Raw genomic sequence first — 18,656 nt, forward strand, 5'->3', positions numbered from 1 at the left:
CAATTTATCTAATGGGGCATGCTTAAACCTGACTTGGCCAAGTGTGTTATGAGTGTATTTTAACAACCTGCTCTGTTTTATAGGGTGGGGTGAAGGTGCTGATCACTGGGCCCTGGCAAGAGGCCAGCTCTAACTACAGCTGCCTGTTTGACCAGATCTCTGTCCCTGCCTCTCTTATCCAACCAGGGGTGCTGCGCTGCTACTGCCCAGGTAAATAGCAAGGTCATCACTCATATCAGATAAGAGAATGGACATTAAAGTTGTTTGGAAGTTTTCACAATTTCATTGTCAGTGGTTTAAATCATTGTATGTAAGTGAGTGTAAGTTTTATTGTTCAGCAAAGACCAGTATCTCTGTGTCCTAAAGACTTTAAAGTGAATCACCTGAAGTTTTGGTTGAGTCATGACAATGACCATCAGGAAAAAAAAAGTATATTCACATTCAACATGGGCTTTGTGAGTGTGTGTGTGAGTGAAGTATGCCACTGCAGGCTAAATTATGCAGAAGAACCATTCCACAAAAATATTAAATCCATTAATTATGGATATATGCACACAGATTTTTGAGTAGAAGAATAATGCTTTTAGAAAAGAAAGGTCTTACACCCTACTTCAGCTGAAAATACCAGTCCAGTTTTCTACTAATGTGCAGAGGCAATGCAAGTTTAAACAATAAAAAAATTCCATATAAATGTAGATTCCATGTTCAGCACCACATACTGTTAATTGCTAATTTCCAATGTCAGTCAAAATGTTTCTTTGTAATGAAAGAAACCAACGTTATAGCCCTAGTTGTGCAGGCAAGATCAAGGAAGTCATTACCAATGAGTAAGTCTGACTACATAATACTGCCACTGTGAATATAAACTGAGTTTCCATGATCCTGTCCTCCCCAGCTCATGACACAGGTCTGGTGACGCTGCAGGTGGCTGTCAGTAACCAGATCATCTCCAACTCTGTGGTGTTTGAGTATAAGGCTCGCGCTCTTCCTTCACTGCCCTCATCTCAGCATGACTGGCTCTCGCTGGATGGTACGTCTCTCCTCAGTTTTCCTGCAGCTCTGCTCCTGTATGCTTTGTTCTGTCGCTCCTTCTATCCCTTCTCTATCATCTTCCCTCTGTGCTCCCTCTATCTTTTTTCCTCTCATTTTTTTTCTGTCAGTCTTGCTTTCTCTCTGTTTGTCTCCTCTCCATCTCCTCTAGTGCCTCTCTCTAACTCTCCAAATCTCCTGGGGGTTTTTTAATGTGTGCTGGATCATCATGCATTTCAACTCCCTATCAATTCCTTTGTGCTGGTCTCTATTGTTCCAACTTACACATCCATATGCATTAGCCTTCTTCAGAGCCAAGCAAGTGTACAGAAAATCGTTAAAGGCTTTAGAAGCTGCTAAAAATAAAACCTGCCCTTAAAACTTTTCATACACATGTATATATCCACACATTAATACCTTGTCATATAATTGCAGTGTTGAGATGTTTGAGCTGCAGAAATCATTATCTTGGAAGTAATTTTGTGTTGGAATTGCTTGCATATCAGAATGACAAGAGCACATTAGAAGTTAATTAGTTGTATTTTAAATCTAATGATATGTAACTTTGTGTCTTAAAATGTTTTCCTGGCTCAACAAGGCTCAATATCACCAAATATTCCTTGATTTTGATGTTATGTATATAAAGCAATTGTATGGATTATAATTTCAAGATATTTGACATTTGTACCCACTTGTTTGGGAAGTACCTATTGTTGGATAATACCTTTCTTCGAGGGAGAAACTCTGCTTTGAGAGACATGGTGTGATTGATAACTGCAGTCAAATGAATTCACTCTGGACTCTGTGTTGGTCTGGGATACAAAGTAAATTGAGTATCGCAACACTATTTTACATTCTACATTCATATTTACATCTTCAAGATTTAATTGCAGATATATGTTATATATTAGTTAGATGTTAGTATTCTGACTCTCTTACCTAGAGTATGATAAGCTCAACAATAGAGAAAGACTAAATTCATCCATCTTTTACATTACAGTCAGCCAATAAGGCCATTGTTGAAAACAGCAGTCCCCAGATACAGGAACAATAAGGATCCCTGTGTATCTGTAAAGACTGTCCAAATTCCTCACCTCCAGAGATATTAGTAGGAGAGCACACAATGACAAATGTGGTCATTTGCACAGATAATGATTTAGTGGTTTTATGTGAGACCCTTATGTCGAAAAAAAGGTTTTGTAAATGAGCATTGCAGGAGTGCATGACATGTAATAATGGATGCTGCAGGGCAGGCAGTATTTGTGCTTAAATTCAAGTCAAGTCTGTGAGTCAGAATGTAGCTGTGTGTTTAGGGTATAGCATGCATGTATACAAGCATTTTTGAGTCTGTGTCTGTGTGTGTGTGTGTGTGTGTGTGTGTGTGTGTGTTGGCCTATGTGTGCTTGTACATGTGTGTGTGGTGCTAGGGGAGCATTGCTGCAGTGTTTAAGCATTGACAGGATAAAGTAGGGCATGGCGAGGCGCGGGCTGACGGGACAGCTGCATTGCAGACGGCCCTTGAGGGAGTGGGAGTGAGTAATAGGGAGCTGGCAGCTCCCATGCGCGGCAGAACCAGTGGATCCCTCCGCCATTCATAGCCTACTGCCTCACTGGCCCATTCACAGAACCAGTTAAGGAGGAGCTGGCTGTCTCAGCTCCACACAAAGCAGTCGGAAAACACAGCCCACCCTATTACTTTACTTACATTAACCCCTTCCCTGCCATTTCACACATTTGGTTTCACAGCTGTCTGGTCTTGAATTTGAACATGATAAAAGCATGTAATCCAACACACTTACTAAATGCCTGTATTTGATGTGTTCGCTTGTTAAGCTGTCTGGCAGAATGTCAACTTATCTACTAGTCTGCATCTTCTACATCCAAACTGTGCTCAGATTTGTCTCTCCATCTCGATTGGTGCACTTTAGCCTGCATGAGCTTTCAGATATAGGCTACTGCAGATCCCTTTCTCTTATAATTTCAGGGACAATCTGAGTCACCAGTAACAAGGTTGATCAGCTCTCTCATGGCACTATGCATTTTTCTATATTCCTTTTATGCTCCAAAAAGGGAGAAAATATCCCAAAATAAATAAAATGTCATATAGCACTGAGATTATCCAATATTTCCACACAATATCATATGCGTTGCAAGCCCATGTTTGTGTGTTTCATGTGAAAGCAAGTGCAATGAGTTTATATGTAGGAAATACTACATTCATACACATCTCTCAAATTTGATTCATTATATTTGGTGCTACAAAGTAATGTCAGTCCAGAAGCAAGCAGCAGTTATGGCAAAGTGTTTCTCACCCATAGTTTCAGCACCACTGTGCTGTGGACAATTATTCAAACAAGTAAATGTTTGAATAATTGTTCACTAACTTCAGTTGTAGTGAAAAATTATAGGTTAGCTGTGGAGTCCAAACAATATTGAACTTTTCAGAAGTAGGGCAAGAGGTGTTCTTTTGGATATGTGTAGTGATGTTTTCAGTAATGCCACTGAAGTATAACATCATGATGGTAAAGCATAATAGATCAGCCTGTTTCAAAAGCAAGGAGCAAGAACGCTGCCGAGTCTTTATGCGACACCTTGACTGTTCAGGCGCATGCTGCTTAACCCATAGGTCGGTCCCCTAATTGACCTGCAGGCTAATGACATTACGTGTCACATGAAATACTGCGTCTCAATCCGCAGCAGTGTACTACAGCCTGTGAGTTTGTTCTCCCATGGAAGACTCACTGTGCTATGATGTGCTAATGGCACAGCTGCCTGCCTGCCTTGATTTGTCATAATGCAGAGTGGGGGAAGGGGCGCTTTTTCTCTGCAGCACTGCAGGTACGGAGCCATGGGCAGGACAGAAAAGAGAGGTAAAGCTATCGGAGCTGCAGAGCTCTCCTCGCCCGCCCCAGTAAATCCCTGTGGTCGGATCCCTCGGCCTCCCTCGCTAGCCGGGAGAGGTTCGCTGGGAAGGACCGAATTACAGCCCCGCATAGCGGCACACTGGCCGTGAATGTTCAAAGGAGCGCACTGATAGTAGCCTAGCCTACTGACTAGCCTAAAAACTACACCGGCGTGACAAACGGGAGACCGTTTACACACAATGCAGGAGCGGAGGAGTGGGCGTGTTTGGGTAAACACGATAAACCACCGCAAACAGGACAGGGTTTAGTTTCAGACGATAGACCGGAGGGAGGGGTGTGGGGGTCGTCTCCTGAAACGAATGCACCGACTCTCTCCGGTGAAGGTATACTCACGTCCAGGCGCACAATGAACCGAAGTAACAAACACACGAGGATGCGTCGGGTATTAGCCTGTTTACCCGTACGAAAAAATAGACCAATTCGACCACCTTTAACTTAAACAAAGCAGCTGCTGCAGCTCGGTGTGAGGCAAACGAGGATTTGAAACAAAGTGAAGCGCAAATTGTAATATTTGTAATAATAATAGCAGCAATAACGAGAGGGGGCGCGAGCCTTTACAAGCACGACAGCGGCTCGAGGAGGAGGGGGAATCGGGAACTAGGGCGTCTGTTTACCGGCGGCACGTGCGCACGACGTCTCCTAGCAGCGGTATTTGTCGTTTTACTGCAGGCTGGGAGAGCAGCGACTACTAGAAACACCAGAAAAGTGTGTGTGTGTGTGTGTGTGTGTGTGTGTGTGTGTGTGTGTGTGTGTGTGTGTGTGTGTGTGTGTGTGTGTGTGTGTGTGTGTGTGTGTGTGTGAGTGTTAGGGTGGGGGGTGTAGGAGAAACAAGTGAAGAGGAGGAGGGGGCTATAGGAAGAAGAGTAGTGAGCGGTCTTTATCTCCCTCTCTCCCTCTCTCTCCCCTCACGTCGCTCTCTTCCCTCACTTTGTTCTATTGTTGACGAGTGCTCTATTGAGATTGAGATTCATTCTACAATAAGGATACATATTTTTATTTTTTCCTCTCATAACATCATTCAGTAGCCTTACCGAGAAACTGTGGGGGCAAAACTGTATTTTGAGTGAAATACAGCCATGGTTGGACTTTTTTTGGGTCAGGATGCCACTGAATGACACCTGCTTTTCCTAAAAGACAAAGGGGCAGTTTTTTTTCCTTGAGGGGGACTCTACCAATGGAAAATGAAGTAGAAGGTTGGATGTGTTAAGTTCAATCTATAGATGTCGTGCTGTGTTGTGTTGTGTTTTGTATTGTGTTTGGGCTGTTTTTTTGTTTCTTTTCTGTGCATTGTGTGACAGGAGAAGTTAAAGTTACACGTTTTCTGGAAGATCCTGAATGCTAACTTTTTTCTTTTACATTAACCAAGTCCAGTCCAGCCATGCCTGCCTTTTGGCGGAGTTTTGTAAAAAAAAAAAAAAAAAAAATCATTTGTGTATTTTGACCACATGTGACTCTGCCTGATTGCATTGCAGACACTGGAGAGTTGACGTTCATTGTAGCCAACTCCTCACGACGATTTCCCATTATAGATTTTGACGCTTTAAGAGAAGAGCTCTCTGTTTTCATTCCTGCTATTTTTTAAATGGCTCAATATCACAGAAGTTGTGCTGTCGTAGCTCTCTCTGTCACCTGTCTTCTAAGGGACACACTTCTTAGTTGTTTCGGCAAAACTGTGCTTTCACCTTATTCATGGCACTTTGTAGGGCACTTTACTGAACAAAATGATGACTGTGTGTTTCTCCGACTTAGGTTGTGTCCTTTGCCAGATGCAGATAGTGTTGCACGTGTTGGTAAAAGTACGGTAGTTGCTCTAGCGCAGTGGCGGGTTGTCGCATCCTAGTATCCTGGTCAGGCTATCGGGGCCAGTGTCTCGTCGCTTAAATCTGCCCACTTAGGCTACTAATACATAATTCAAATTGTAAATCTGACCTCGTCAAATCCACGGCCGAATGAAAGCATTGAAATGAGCCGGAATGGCGACTACAAGTTGCTACCGGAGCCGCTCATAAATGCTGTCGCTTAGCATTTCAGCACCACGGGTCTGTGAACAGCGACAGCAGCGCCTGTGTATCCGGACGAGGCTTCTCACTTGTATCCCCGTTGGTCCTCAAAGTTTGTTTTGGGTGAGCGCTGTTTCATTAGACTGTACAGAGCGAATTCGACAAATACATTTCTATCTACCTGTTGCTCTTCTTTGAAGTTTTGACTTTCCCTATATCGTGGCAGTACATGGAGATGCATTGCTCTACATATTTTCTTGATCTATGTGAGATACAGCAAAACAGTACGGCTTTGCCATGTCCTTTTGAACATGCCGTTAAATGCTAGTGACTTTCCAATTGCTTCTGTCTGTTTTCCATAATGCACACGCACTACGAGTATAGTAGTAGTGGTAATGCATGTCATTTTGTGGACACTTTAATCCAGAGATTTACAGTAGCACACGTGAATACATTTCAACATCGGAGGTAGCAGTAGTAGTGGGACCCCACATCCTGGTTGTGTTAGTGCCAACCTATACCCGTCAATTAAACTGCGCAAAAACACTTACTGGTAATACTAGTGATAGTAGTAGTGTTTGTGCCATTGTAGAAGAAGTAGCAGAGTGGGCTAATGATTTTAGTAGGCTACTAATAGTATTAGCAATGGCTAGAAATATCAGTGTTATATAAGCTATGTAATGTGACAGTGACATAAGCAGTCATTCTGTGGTAACAGACGTTGCTTGTGTAACAATACTACTAGCCGTAGTAGTAATGCAGTAGCACTAGTAGTGGTGGTGACTGTGGTACATTAATAGTAGTAACAGAATTAATAATAGTATTAGTAGTGAGGTAATAGTGTCATTAGTATAAGTAATAGCTGTAGTTTTAGTGTTAAAATTGGTACTATAGTGAAATAAAAGTAGAGATATCCGTAACAATAGTAGCAACAGTAACATTACTAGTAATAGAAGCAGTAGTGACGTAGGAAAGCTTACACCTTGAAGGGATGGATTGCCCCAGACTAGAGGGGTTAAAGAGATAGAAATGTTTAAAGGGAAGAAACAATCCTCTGGAGAAAACAAATCATTTGTGGTTGCTCCTCTGTACTTCCATTTAAGTTTCCCAGATAATTTAGAATGGCCTCATTCAAGGCAAGATACAAACTCAGTGTTACTGGGTTCTTTTCTAAAACTTTTGACACTTTTTGCAAGCCTCTATTTATTTATTTAATTATCGCTTTTCAGCTCAAGCTAAGCTTATCTCAGCCACCCCTTTCCTTTTAGGCTAAAAGTCCAAGACAGGTAAATATATCTTTTCCATATGTCTGATTTTTTTCAAAATACTGGTGCAATGCTTTGTATGCATTGCCACCTCTTTGTTAACAGGATTTGAGATGTTTGCACATGATATTAGTGTATTTTTCTGTCAATGTTAGCTACTTGGAGGGAAGTGTTTCTTTTTTTGTTAGTCTAAGTTTTGTTTTTGTCCCGGTAGCACAGTCTGCTAATGTGTTTGTCACATATTTATGATTGCGTAGGTTTCATTTCAGTTCCTGCTGTGAAGTTGTATCCCTTTCTACCCACATGGCTGTCGCTTTTACTTGTACCTGTCATAATTTCAGTAGCTAATTAAAACAGAAGGGTCAACTACCCACTCTCAAAACAAGCTTACCGTATAAATTCACATAGGTTTAGTCCTGAGCTTGCGATCTCTGCCCTGTCTCCTATCTGTCTTCGTTGTACATGTTTTAAATTAAAGTTGTTGCTATAATATTTTCTATATAGCATTATGTGTCATAAGATGAAAATGTAATTCCAAGTGCTGTTTTAAAATGATCCCCATGCCTTTAGGGAGCAGAGCACCCTATTCATGTGTTTAGCCTAACTGTGTTGTGTTTCTTTTAATGGAAAGCTTAGGAGACATCCTGTCCCTTGGGCCATGGTGTGTTGAATGAGATTGATTCATCACTGAAATTATCTCTCCACTCATCTCTCATTTACACTCCTGCCTGCAGCTGATGAGTCAAGCAGTATATAGTTATCTATGCAAATAGGAAGCTAATGATATGTATTTGTTGTCAATTGAGCATCTCTAAAAAAAAAAAAAAATCAAAGTGCCCTACTTTGCAAGACAAGATCCAATTGAGCATGTGTGTATCCCTCTGTTAGTGTAATAGTGGATGACAGCATATCCCCCATGGTGTTTTCTCTTGGCATTTTACCTTCAGTGTGACACATTGTATAGACTATCTATTCAGTGTTGAGTCTGTACTGATATTGACCTGTGCAGCTGGACACATGCCATTGGAGTAGCAGCCCCTTACGTTAGCTGGCTTATTTAATACCAACAGAAAAGTCTCATGCAGATAAAATATGCTTTTTACATGGACAATAAAGTGGGCTGTAAGGATGGCAATGTTATTGTAATGATAAAAAGACAAATTAAGGAGTCTGTGTTGTCTCATAGCACATAATATCTCCTGATGCTATGATTTTGCATACCTGTTGCACATTGCAATTTGCTGATACACAACAAGGAAAGTACTTACTAGTGCAGGTATCCAACTGCCTTAACCTGTGTTGAATTTTTAATAACCTTGAAATCACAATGTTGACATCAGAGCTGAATGCCTCGTGTGAAGGTTTTCTGCTGATGCATACTGGTTTCAAAATGTTTTGATCAAATGCAGTCAAGCTAGCAGTACAACTGTGATGGATTTGCCTCCTGTAAATTGATTTTGGATTGAGGTCCTTGGGATACAAAACAGGGTCAGTAACTTAACACAGAGCAAATACATTTGACAGCACTGAAATGGCAAAAATCAAAACCACACAAAGGAATCTGGAGTTGTTGTTTTATTTGGCTTTTGTTTGCACCCACAAGGTTCAATCATGAGTTTATGTGATGGCTTGGATAGTTTTGATGATTCAGTTCTATAAAAGCATGTTCACAATATTGTTTACAATGATATTCTCAGATCAGTTCAAATCTCCTATTGTCACACTACTAAGGAGAATAAAAGTCATTGAAAAGACTGTCAGAAGAAAAATAACAATAGACAGAAGAAAACTAAAGCTGGCCATTAGTGTATGTCAAAGTAAAGTCGGTCTTTGATCAGCACACAGCCATGTGTCCCAGCTGTGAGGGTTGCTGCCAGATGGCTTGGCCCCTTCCTCTGCACGGTCACAAATACCAGCTCCTGTCAGTCATTTCACACAGAGACCCAGAGGAAGGCTGGCCTCCAATGTTTCTCCTTGGCTACATGTGAGAACTTGACCGGCCACAGAGAGATAATGAGCTCCAGCACTGAGCTTGAGTGGCATGAACACAACCACAGGTTCAGAAGTGAGGATTAAAGGTGTCTGTCCACAGTCTGCAAGAGGTTCACATCTAGTATATGAATAAGCCATGAAGCCATTTTAAAACAGCGAAAAAATATATCGTTTGATTCAGAATACAGAGACTAAGGATAGGAGGGCTATCACTTGATCTGAAGTCTAACAGAAAAAAACACATCTGTGTCTGCAGCAGGTATTAGTCCATTGTCTTGACCACACCCTCATGAGATATGAGGCATAGCTTGCTTACATTATCTATCTAGTTTATCTGTTTCTCTTTTTGTTGTCCTTTTTTGTATTTATATATGGAAAACGTACACATATATATTATATATTTTTTTTTTGTTGTATAGTTGTTTGAAAATAAAAATTTTCATTCATTCATTCATTCATCTAGATATTTTAAGGAGCAAACATGTAACTTAATGGATTTCATAAGGAATTGTAAGCAGAAGAAAGTATTATGCTCTCCATGTGTTTACTACTCAATATAAGTGTTTTATAAAAAGAACCAGTTAACTACAAGGTTCTTGTACTGGTCAGCTGCTTTGCTTACAGTTATCCAACACCTTAATTGGGCCAGGTGTGAAAATTAAAAGTGTGAGTTAGTGTTTATGGGTCTATGTGTGTGGCATGCATATGTGCCCAAATGGTTCCAAGGCAGTGAGCTTTGAATAATAGTTCCCTTCTTTTCCTCATCCTTGACATTTCTGAGCAAGGACAGACAAGCTGTTCTTCACTGCCCGCTGAGCTGACCCAACCTATGAAATATCCAACATGCAACTTTTCCTCCCTTGATTTCTCCTCTCTCCTCCCCTCCTCCCTTCTCTAATCTTCTCTTCTCTTCTCTGCTCCTCTCGTCCCCCCCTTCTTTCCTCTCCTCTCCTCTGTCTCCTCTGCTCTCCTCCCTCATCCTGTCCTCACATGTAATAATATCCTGCTGTCTTCTTCCTCCCTCCAACCTGTTCTCACTCTAGTGTCCCACTGCAAGTGTCAATACACTGTCCTTCCCTTAACCCAGCGTATATCAACCTGTCTCCTGAGGAGCTGCCATCATGTCCCAGGGTTGTGACAGATCACATAGGGCAGGGCTTGGCTGGGATAGTCTGTGGATATAAACCACCTCTAACAGGTTCTCTGACACTCAAGGCTGCTGAGAACAGCCAAAGTGAAGCAACAGAGGAGCCATGGTGACACACGACAGAAATACCACTGACTTTACAGAACACTACTGTTATCACACACAGCACAGTGTGTTGCTCTTGCTGTTCATCTTATGCTGAAGTGAATTCCCATACTGGACTTTCAGCTTTCCCCATGGAGCCTGGCATCTTAATCTTGTCTGGTGGGTCCCTGCATGACAAGACTAGTAATACATTCTAATGAGTCCACATCCCCGGGCAGGAGAAGAAATTACCTACTTGTGTCATGCGATGATGATGATGATGATGATGATGATGATGATGATGATGATGATGATGATGATGATGAGATGGTTGTTTTCACATGCTCAGTGTTAAGTAATCCCTTCTCAGCCTAGACAATTGTCACACTATTTAAAAGAGCGCAGACTGTCGTGTCATCCCAGCCTTTTCCTTCACTTCAATAGGTTTTGAGTATTTCCTCTCACCTTTGGGCTGGAGCGGGTTATTTAGTAAGTTATTTGCTGTGAGCAAAGAAGTACACTACAGTAGTTACAGACTACACAGAAACATGCTTTAAAATTTCCTACACTCGCTACCTCTGGTAACTGTTCTCATAAATACCCCTCACTGAATAGCATGCACAAGAGTTGGATTCAGACAGGAAGAATTTATGGGGCATGAAAATTAGTGTTGGTTTTTGTTAAGGAACGCAGAGACCCCACTCTTTTGGTATATTTCATACCTTATTCAGATGGTTTAAGGAACAGAGGGTCAAAGTCACAGTGGTAAAACAGCTCTGAGAGTGGGTTAGGATTTAGGATTTGGTTTGTCATGTATAATAAATCTCCATAAGTGTCAAAGTGGCTTGGATTCATCTGCAAAAGCTTGGCCTGGCTTTGATGGCCATAGTTATGCTATGACCAATGTCGGTCTATGCTTTGGTTGACAAATCGCCATTCATTCAAGAAGTGAAAACTTAATGATTGGTGGTCTGCCTCCTTTGTGCACCTGATCTCTGTCTGAAATACAGCGTCAGTAATAGCGTGTCACAGTCTGCTGTAAGTGTACGAGAGTGACCACGTCTGCTGCCACACACCGTCACAAGGGAGTAAACTGGAGAGTGGGAGGGTGTAAACGACGTCACCGTGTTGTTATAGTTCTGTTTGGCTGCTCACCACCCCTCTCTCCTCCTTCTCCCCTCCCACCCGTCCCCACCCCCATCCTCCTCCCTCTGCAGTGGACGTGCATCGCATTTGGAGCAGCAGGCAGCAGGTGGAGATGACATCATCTGCACTGCAGCACACTGCAGCACTGGGTCTGAACAAAGACATGTCAGCCCACCACTAACTACCCTCGCTCCATCTCTCTCTCCCTCTCTCTCTCACCTATTTTTCTCTCTCACTCTTTGCCTCTCTTTCTCTCTGTCTCTGTCTCTTCCACATGTCAGTCAGTGGGAGAGAAAGAAGGAGCATAACCCTATGCCTAGACAGGCTATAGTCCTTTGACCTACCTCAGCCCCCACCACCCATCAAGACACAAGCACTCTGGCTGACACAGGTCTTCAACTTGCCACCTCACCTGTCCCTTCATGAGTCACCATGTTAATAGGTGAAGATGGATCCTGCATGAAAAGAAACACCTCAGTCTGCCCATGTCTGTATGAGAGAAGGCTGCTGATCTGACAGCATGCTCACTTACAAAGTCAGTGTATAGCATACAGTAAGGGAGGGATGGAAAGCAGAGACGAGCTCAGTATTGTCCTCTAAGTACGTTATTCACAGTGCAGCATGTTGTCACTGATAGCAGTAATTTACTAGGCAGTGACATTATGTTTTGCTGCCAATTGATAGCAGCTGCTTGACCCCTTTTACATGGGCTTATAGGGAGTCTTACTGTGACATTAGTTTTCCACAGAGCCTAGAGCTGTGACTGCCAAGATACCACAAAGCGCAAATGTCACTGGGTCGTGCTGTGAAGGCACCCCACTTAGAGAGTCATTAGGTCCCTACCTACGGCATCAACACTGAGAAAAGAGAGTATGCCAAGTACACACAAGCACAGCAAAGATTTATGGACTCCATATGTTTTTTATTGTTTGCCTCTCTCTCCCTATTTTTTCCTGGTGTATTGAGTTCCTCTCCTCCCATTCATCAATAAGCCAATAGCATGCAGGCAGACCATACACACACAGGCATGTTCCTGTCGCCTAGTTACCACTCGGCAGCAGGTTGCCACAGAAACGGCCTCATAGTGGCTAAATGGGGAATGCTAATGCAGTCTTCTACACTCCTTGCTGCAGTGGGCTCTGTGTGCCCAACCCATTCCACTGTCTGTGCACAGTATACTGTGTTTGTGTGTGTGTGTGTGTGTGTGTGTGTGTGTGTGTGTGTGTGTGTGTGTGTGTGTGTTTGTGTTTGTGCCTACGTGTGTGTTCATGGGCGGGGGGTTATTGTAAGATCTTTCAGTAGGCCACCTGCCTTTCCCAGCAGGTCAAATTGCAGTTTTTCCAGTGTTTGAAATGGACTTCTTAATGTTACCTCCTCAAATGCATTTTGTTCAGTGATCTTACTCTGCCTTGCAGTTTTACACTCAACTTAATTTTTCAGTCCACCACCAAGCCACAGGAGTTTATTTTTGTGTTTGACTTACCAATTTAGAGACCTAGGCTTGCACTCGTAAGACCACACTTTGCAAGTCTTTACAAGTCATTGCATTATACATTGTGTTATGTCTTGAATTATGCAGCAAGATCACTGTTTCCAATGAGGAACATCCCGCTCAGAAACCAACAACTTAAACACATTGATTGATACAGAGTGAAGGGTACAGGGTAGCTTCTTGGCCAGCATGTAAACAACCTTAAACATCCATCCATCTTCATGTATGAGAAGGCTATGTTTTCAAGGACTATGGATAGGTGCAAGCTGTGACTGATTCTGTGCCATCAGCCTCTCAGCCCTCCTACCATATGGGCCCTGGAACATTCTCCACTGCCAGATAGGGGATGGGCTGGGTGGTATGTGAGACCTTGGCCCTAATGGTCTGTACTTAATCAACAGGGGCGGGCCTTCATCTGCACACTCACTCCACAGCTTGTCTGAAGCCCTGTGTGAAGGGGCTGGACACATTCAACAAACCCCACTCACTGGACAATCATCCAACCTGTATTAGTCTGCAGGGGCTGCGTTGATGGAGTGGTGCGGGAGAGATGGAGGCAGGAGCTCAGTGCTGGGAGCCATTAGCAGATGATTGATGGGCTGTTAAGGTTATTTTAGTAAACCCAATTGTTTTGGTGAAGTTAATGATTGATGTTATGATATTGTTTTCACTCAGAAAATTAAAAATGATTATGGTCTGTTTTTTGTGTCTTCAGCTAAAAGTGGCAAATAAACATCAGTGGTGCAGTATTTCAGAAATAGAGCATTGCATGTGTTTATTAAAAGGTTGATTGCGTGTCTCATGTTGTTAAGCCCCAAGTCACTGCAACAGACTTAATGCTGCTCCGTGCACTTCGGAATAACATATCTGGTGCAGCTTGCGGTGCATAGCCTGTGATCATTTGTCTTGTCAGGACCCAGGGTCGTTTGTGCTGGTCACAGCAAAGATAGGCGTTTTTTTGCACACTGGATGCTGGTTCTGTGCTGACGTGTTCCTTCCTTCCTTCCTTCCTTCGTGTTCATTCCCAGATAACCAGTTCAGAATGTCTATCCTGGAGCGCTTGGAGCAGATGGAGAGGAGAATGGCAGAGATGGCCAGCCACCAGCAGCAGAGCAGCGCAGGGAGTGCTGGAGCAGGGGCAGGAACAGGGGGAACAGGAGGAGGAGGAGGTGGGGGTGGAGGAGGAGGGGGAGGCAACAACAGCCAGTCACAGGTAAACAGACACATCAGGCAATCAGTGAAAATCAGTGCATCTAACATTACATTTGCTGTAGCAAGCACATTCTGTCCACCAGTATTAAGTAAATGAAAGATGTATTATATATCCTCATTCAGCAGGTTTTATTCTCTGTTTATTTGCTTATGGAAAAAAGTAAACTGCAAAAACCAATGACTCTCTGCACTCTTGTGTATTTCAGTGTGTATCGGCCCAGGCCCAGGCCAGCAGTTCCTTTGAGAGCCGTGTGGTGGTGGTCTGTGAGAAGATGATGAGTAGAGCATGCTGGGCCAAGTCTAAACATCTGATTCATTCTAAGACCTTCAGAGGCATGACGCTGCTTCATTTGGCAGCAGGCCAGGGCTATGCCACTCTTATACAGACACTCATCAAGTGGCGGTAAGAACTTCAAAACACTTCAAATCACAGTAGACATAATGGTGATTTAGTGTTTTTATATATGGCTTATCTCGCAATAAATAGCTGTGGGTGCTAACCATGTTTTATCTTGCATCCAGAACCAAACATGCTGATAGCATTGACCTGGAATTGGAGGTGGACCCTCTTAATGTGGATCACTTCTCCTGCACACCTCTGGTAAGAGAGCTCAAGTACAAAAGTTTAGAACTATGTAAGCAGCTGTGAAGTTGAAAATCATGTCTCGCTTGGTCTGTGATGGCCTGTGGGCATCATTTCAGAAAGTGCAATCTGTTGGCCATTGTAACAACATAGCTTGATGGAAACCAATGTATTATTTTTTCTATCACCTCCTTTTGGCATTACTTGACATTCAGAAAGGCCCCCTAACTCTGTTTCTCTATGCTGTTTACTGTCTAGATGTGGGCATGTGCACTGGGTCACCTGGAGGCAGCGGTGGTTCTGTATAAATGGGATCGGCGTGCCCTGGCGATTCCAGACTCTCTGGGACGCCTGCCACTTTCAATCGCCCGCTCTCGTGGCCACACCAAGTTGGCTGAGTGTCTGGAGCAGCTCCAGAGGGAAGAGCAGCAGCCCCCTGCCCCTCTGCCACCCACAACGCGCATGTCCTTCTCCCCAGCCCCTGACGCCCCCACCACTGACAGCTGGATGGTCAGCTGGGGCAATGAGAATGTGGTAGCACCCAGTGGGAAGAAAGGAGGTGCTGCCACCACCACAACCACCTCCAGCACCACCAACCTCAATCCAGGCTAGTGTGATCTTCCGTTTTCACCTCTTTTAGACTGAGAAGAATAGTGATTAGGTTGGTGGCACCCAAGAATCAGTCAGGTCAACAGCATTTTCAAGGGTGCATCACTCAAAGAGTTAGTTTTAATTACATAAAAACTAGACACTGATTGTTGTTTTGCTGTGTTTCCTCCAGATTTGAGAAGGCCCAGGTCAGAACCCTCCAACTACTACAGCAGCGAAGGCCAGAGAGACCTCCCGCAGGCCAAAAAACACAAACCCAATCCAGAACTGTTTCAGCCCCGGCCTGACAAGTCTATGTCTGTCCCTCTGAGCCTGGAGCAGCAGCAGCTCCACAAGTTGTCCTCCAGCCCCAAGAGCCTGTCCACAGAGGGCCTGAGTTCAGACAAGGGTCTCCCTGTAGGAAGCAGCACAGCGACAGCCAGATGGACATCCAGAGAGAGTTTCTCCAGCAGCAGCTTGGGGCGGAAGGGGTTGGGGGTTAGTGGAAGCAGCAGCCTGGGGAAGGAGAAGCTGGTCAACCGGTTACGTCAGCGGGAGCAGCTGGGCATGCTGGTGATGGCAGACAGAGAAATGGCTGACACCGAACTGCTCTCCTATCGGGAAGATCTGGAGAACCAGGACTGCCTCACACAGATGGATGACCTGCAGGTCAGAATACAAACTTAATTTGTATAGTCCACCTCCTTGTGGTCCTGTATAACTAAATGGCTAGAGCATGGCAGGGTGAAAGGTTCAAATCCACCGGGGCTTGAAAACATATCCAACTGTGGATACTGTTAAATGATCCAGATGGAAGTGTCACACAACTGGCATGGGAGCATAATAATAGTATTCCTCTTCTAGGTATATGCATTTTGTGAGGATTGATGGAGAATTCAGTGCATATTAATCTAGGTTGTTAGCTGTGAAACTAGCATGGCAAGATTAATTTCACATTAGAAGGGATAGAAGTGCTATGCTGTCATGTGTCCTTTTTGCCTTGGGAAGGAAATATATATTTGCACTTGCCCATCAGACCTGGCACTCTTGTCGACCTCCATCATAGCCAAATAAACTCTCTTCATTGATCCAGTCTCATAGCCAAGGGATCCATCTAGCCATCCATCTCAGTCTTACTACTCCACCAAGGAATGAAGTGCTGGATTAGGATTCCACCCTGCAAAGTCACTGTCATTATTATTCTATCCATTATTGTGTTGGACTCACATTGTGCCAAACACGTTAGAAGAAGGAAAACCCCAATTTATCTTGCTTACCTATTTGATGCATAATCACTGTAACGAACATTGCGATTCAGTTAAATCAGTTATTTTGTTTTTCTTGATGAAACAGGTCAACATGATGACTCTCGCAGAGCACATCATTGAGGCAACCCCAGAGAGAATCAAAAGGGAGAACTTCACAGCAGTGGACTCTGCGCCCTTAGACACCACAGGGGTCAGCAACACCATGAACTGGCTCGCCAACTACCTGGGAGACGTGGAACAGCTGCCGAGTATAATACACCTGCGGTAAGCAGCACTGTGGAGCTGCAATATTAATACGCACATTCCTATATATAAACAGTGTGTGTGTGTGCGCTCGAGCGCCATCCCCAGTGCATATATTCCTACTTGCTTTCCATGTTTTATTAACCCACACCAATATAGTCACTTAGAGGTACTTTGTTGGGGTCAAACATTGTTTTAACTGTTTGAGAACATATATGATTATGTAATACATATAATGAATAATGTATTCTGCAGAGCACACAGTCTTTATAGATGCACCTTTTCTATTAATTCACAAGTCAAATGTACTGACCTGAAAAAACAGAGGAAAAAAAACATCTCATTTTAAGTATCAGTATACATAATACATTGCTTGTCCCATCCTTATTTCCCTACACCAGTGTTGTCCTTGTTTGGATAAAACATTGTTTCAACATTATTCCAGCTCTTGAATTATAAAGATAACTTTTGGGCATGCTTAGGGTGCACTTTCATAGTCACTCTGAACATGAAGAAAGAGCTTTGAGCTTTACTTTAAAGTTCTTTCATTTGTCTTTCCTCAGATCTCTGTACAGTGAACCCCTGACCCCGTCATCCAACCCCAGTCTCAGCCCAGGGGGATCTCCATTGAGAGAGGGGCCACTGGAAAGGTCAACCCTTCCTTCCCCGGCCGACTGGAGCGAGTTCATCAATGCCTCCAACAGCAAGGTGGAGCGAGACCTGGCCCAGCTGACTCTGTCCGACCCAGAGCAGAGAGAGCTGTACGAGGCCGCCCGCCTGGTCCAAACTGCCTTCCGCAAGTACAAGGTACAGGCCCAGGGTTCAGGTGGCATATGCTGTGTGTGCTGCTGCCCACTGTGAAGGGGCTGCACTGGTATAATTAGATTAAGTTTTTTTTTTTGTCTCAGTGATGGATGAAATGTGAGTTTTGCTGGAAGGTGAGAGTTTATTTGGTTCTAAGCCTTGGTACTCTGATCGTTGAAGTAGCACTCAGGGTTGTGATGCATTTCACTCCTTCTGGGGATATTCTGTAAATTTTATATTCACATTTAATATTATTCACAGTATTCTGTCTCTCTCTGTCTCTGTCCCTCTCTTCATAAACACATAACACAAACAAAAAAAATCGATCAAAAGTCTTGTGTCCCTGTGGTTTCAGCATGGGAAAGGTGGCTTGAGCAGAGCATGGCCTTGCTTAGAGGAACGACTGCACTGTCCCCTGTATCCCTGCTCCAAATAAACCCAATTAAGCTCCTCCTCTTTGTGCTCTTGTTCTCTCCCATTCTCTCTCTCTCTCTCTGTAACTTAAATGTATGGATCTCGCTGCTGCCTGTTCTTAACTAGCTCACCACACACCAGTCCCTCTCCCTCCCTCTGCCCGAGCCCATTCCTCACCTTGCTACCTCCCCCCCCTGCAGTTACTTTTAATGAGTCTCCACATGTCAAACTGTTCACTGTCGTTCACAGTCATCTGTTATGCCCTTCTACCAGCTGATACTGAGGTGGACCTCTGGCTCTCCGTCTCAATACCCAGCCCAAAATGGAGAATCTCAGCAGCAGCTCCCCATCTCATCCCCTGTCCTCACATAGGCGCCAGTCCAGCAGGGTTGGACTCGTTCCAGGAGTGGCATTCATGACGCCAGACACCCGGAGAACTCAGGGAGACTTGACAAAGCCACTAAT

At 43.7% G+C, this 18,656-nt stretch overlaps 1 protein-coding gene across 1 annotated transcript in view; it reads left to right on the top strand.

Moving 5' to 3' along the window:
• camta1a (calmodulin binding transcription activator 1a) overlaps positions 1–18,656 on the top strand; it is a 277,749-nt gene that overhangs the window by 254,099 nt on the left and 4,994 nt on the right. Inside the window, exons 10-18 of the mRNA XM_030055833.1 lie at positions 84–210; positions 896–1,030; positions 14,108–14,292; positions 14,498–14,694; positions 14,814–14,892; positions 15,133–15,481; positions 15,656–16,131; positions 16,816–16,994; positions 17,537–17,780. Of these exons, the coding sequence (XP_029911693.1) occupies positions 84–210; positions 896–1,030; positions 14,108–14,292; positions 14,498–14,694; positions 14,814–14,892; positions 15,133–15,481; positions 15,656–16,131; positions 16,816–16,994; positions 17,537–17,780 (1,971 nt within the window). The remainder of the gene's footprint in view (positions 1–83; positions 211–895; positions 1,031–14,107; positions 14,293–14,497; positions 14,695–14,813; positions 14,893–15,132; positions 15,482–15,655; positions 16,132–16,815; positions 16,995–17,536; positions 17,781–18,656) is intronic.

This window comes from Myripristis murdjan, chromosome 7, assembly GCF_902150065.1.
Source record: "Myripristis murdjan chromosome 7, fMyrMur1.1, whole genome shotgun sequence".
In the NCBI taxonomy this organism is placed as follows: domain Eukaryota; kingdom Metazoa; phylum Chordata; class Actinopteri; order Holocentriformes; family Holocentridae; genus Myripristis; species Myripristis murdjan.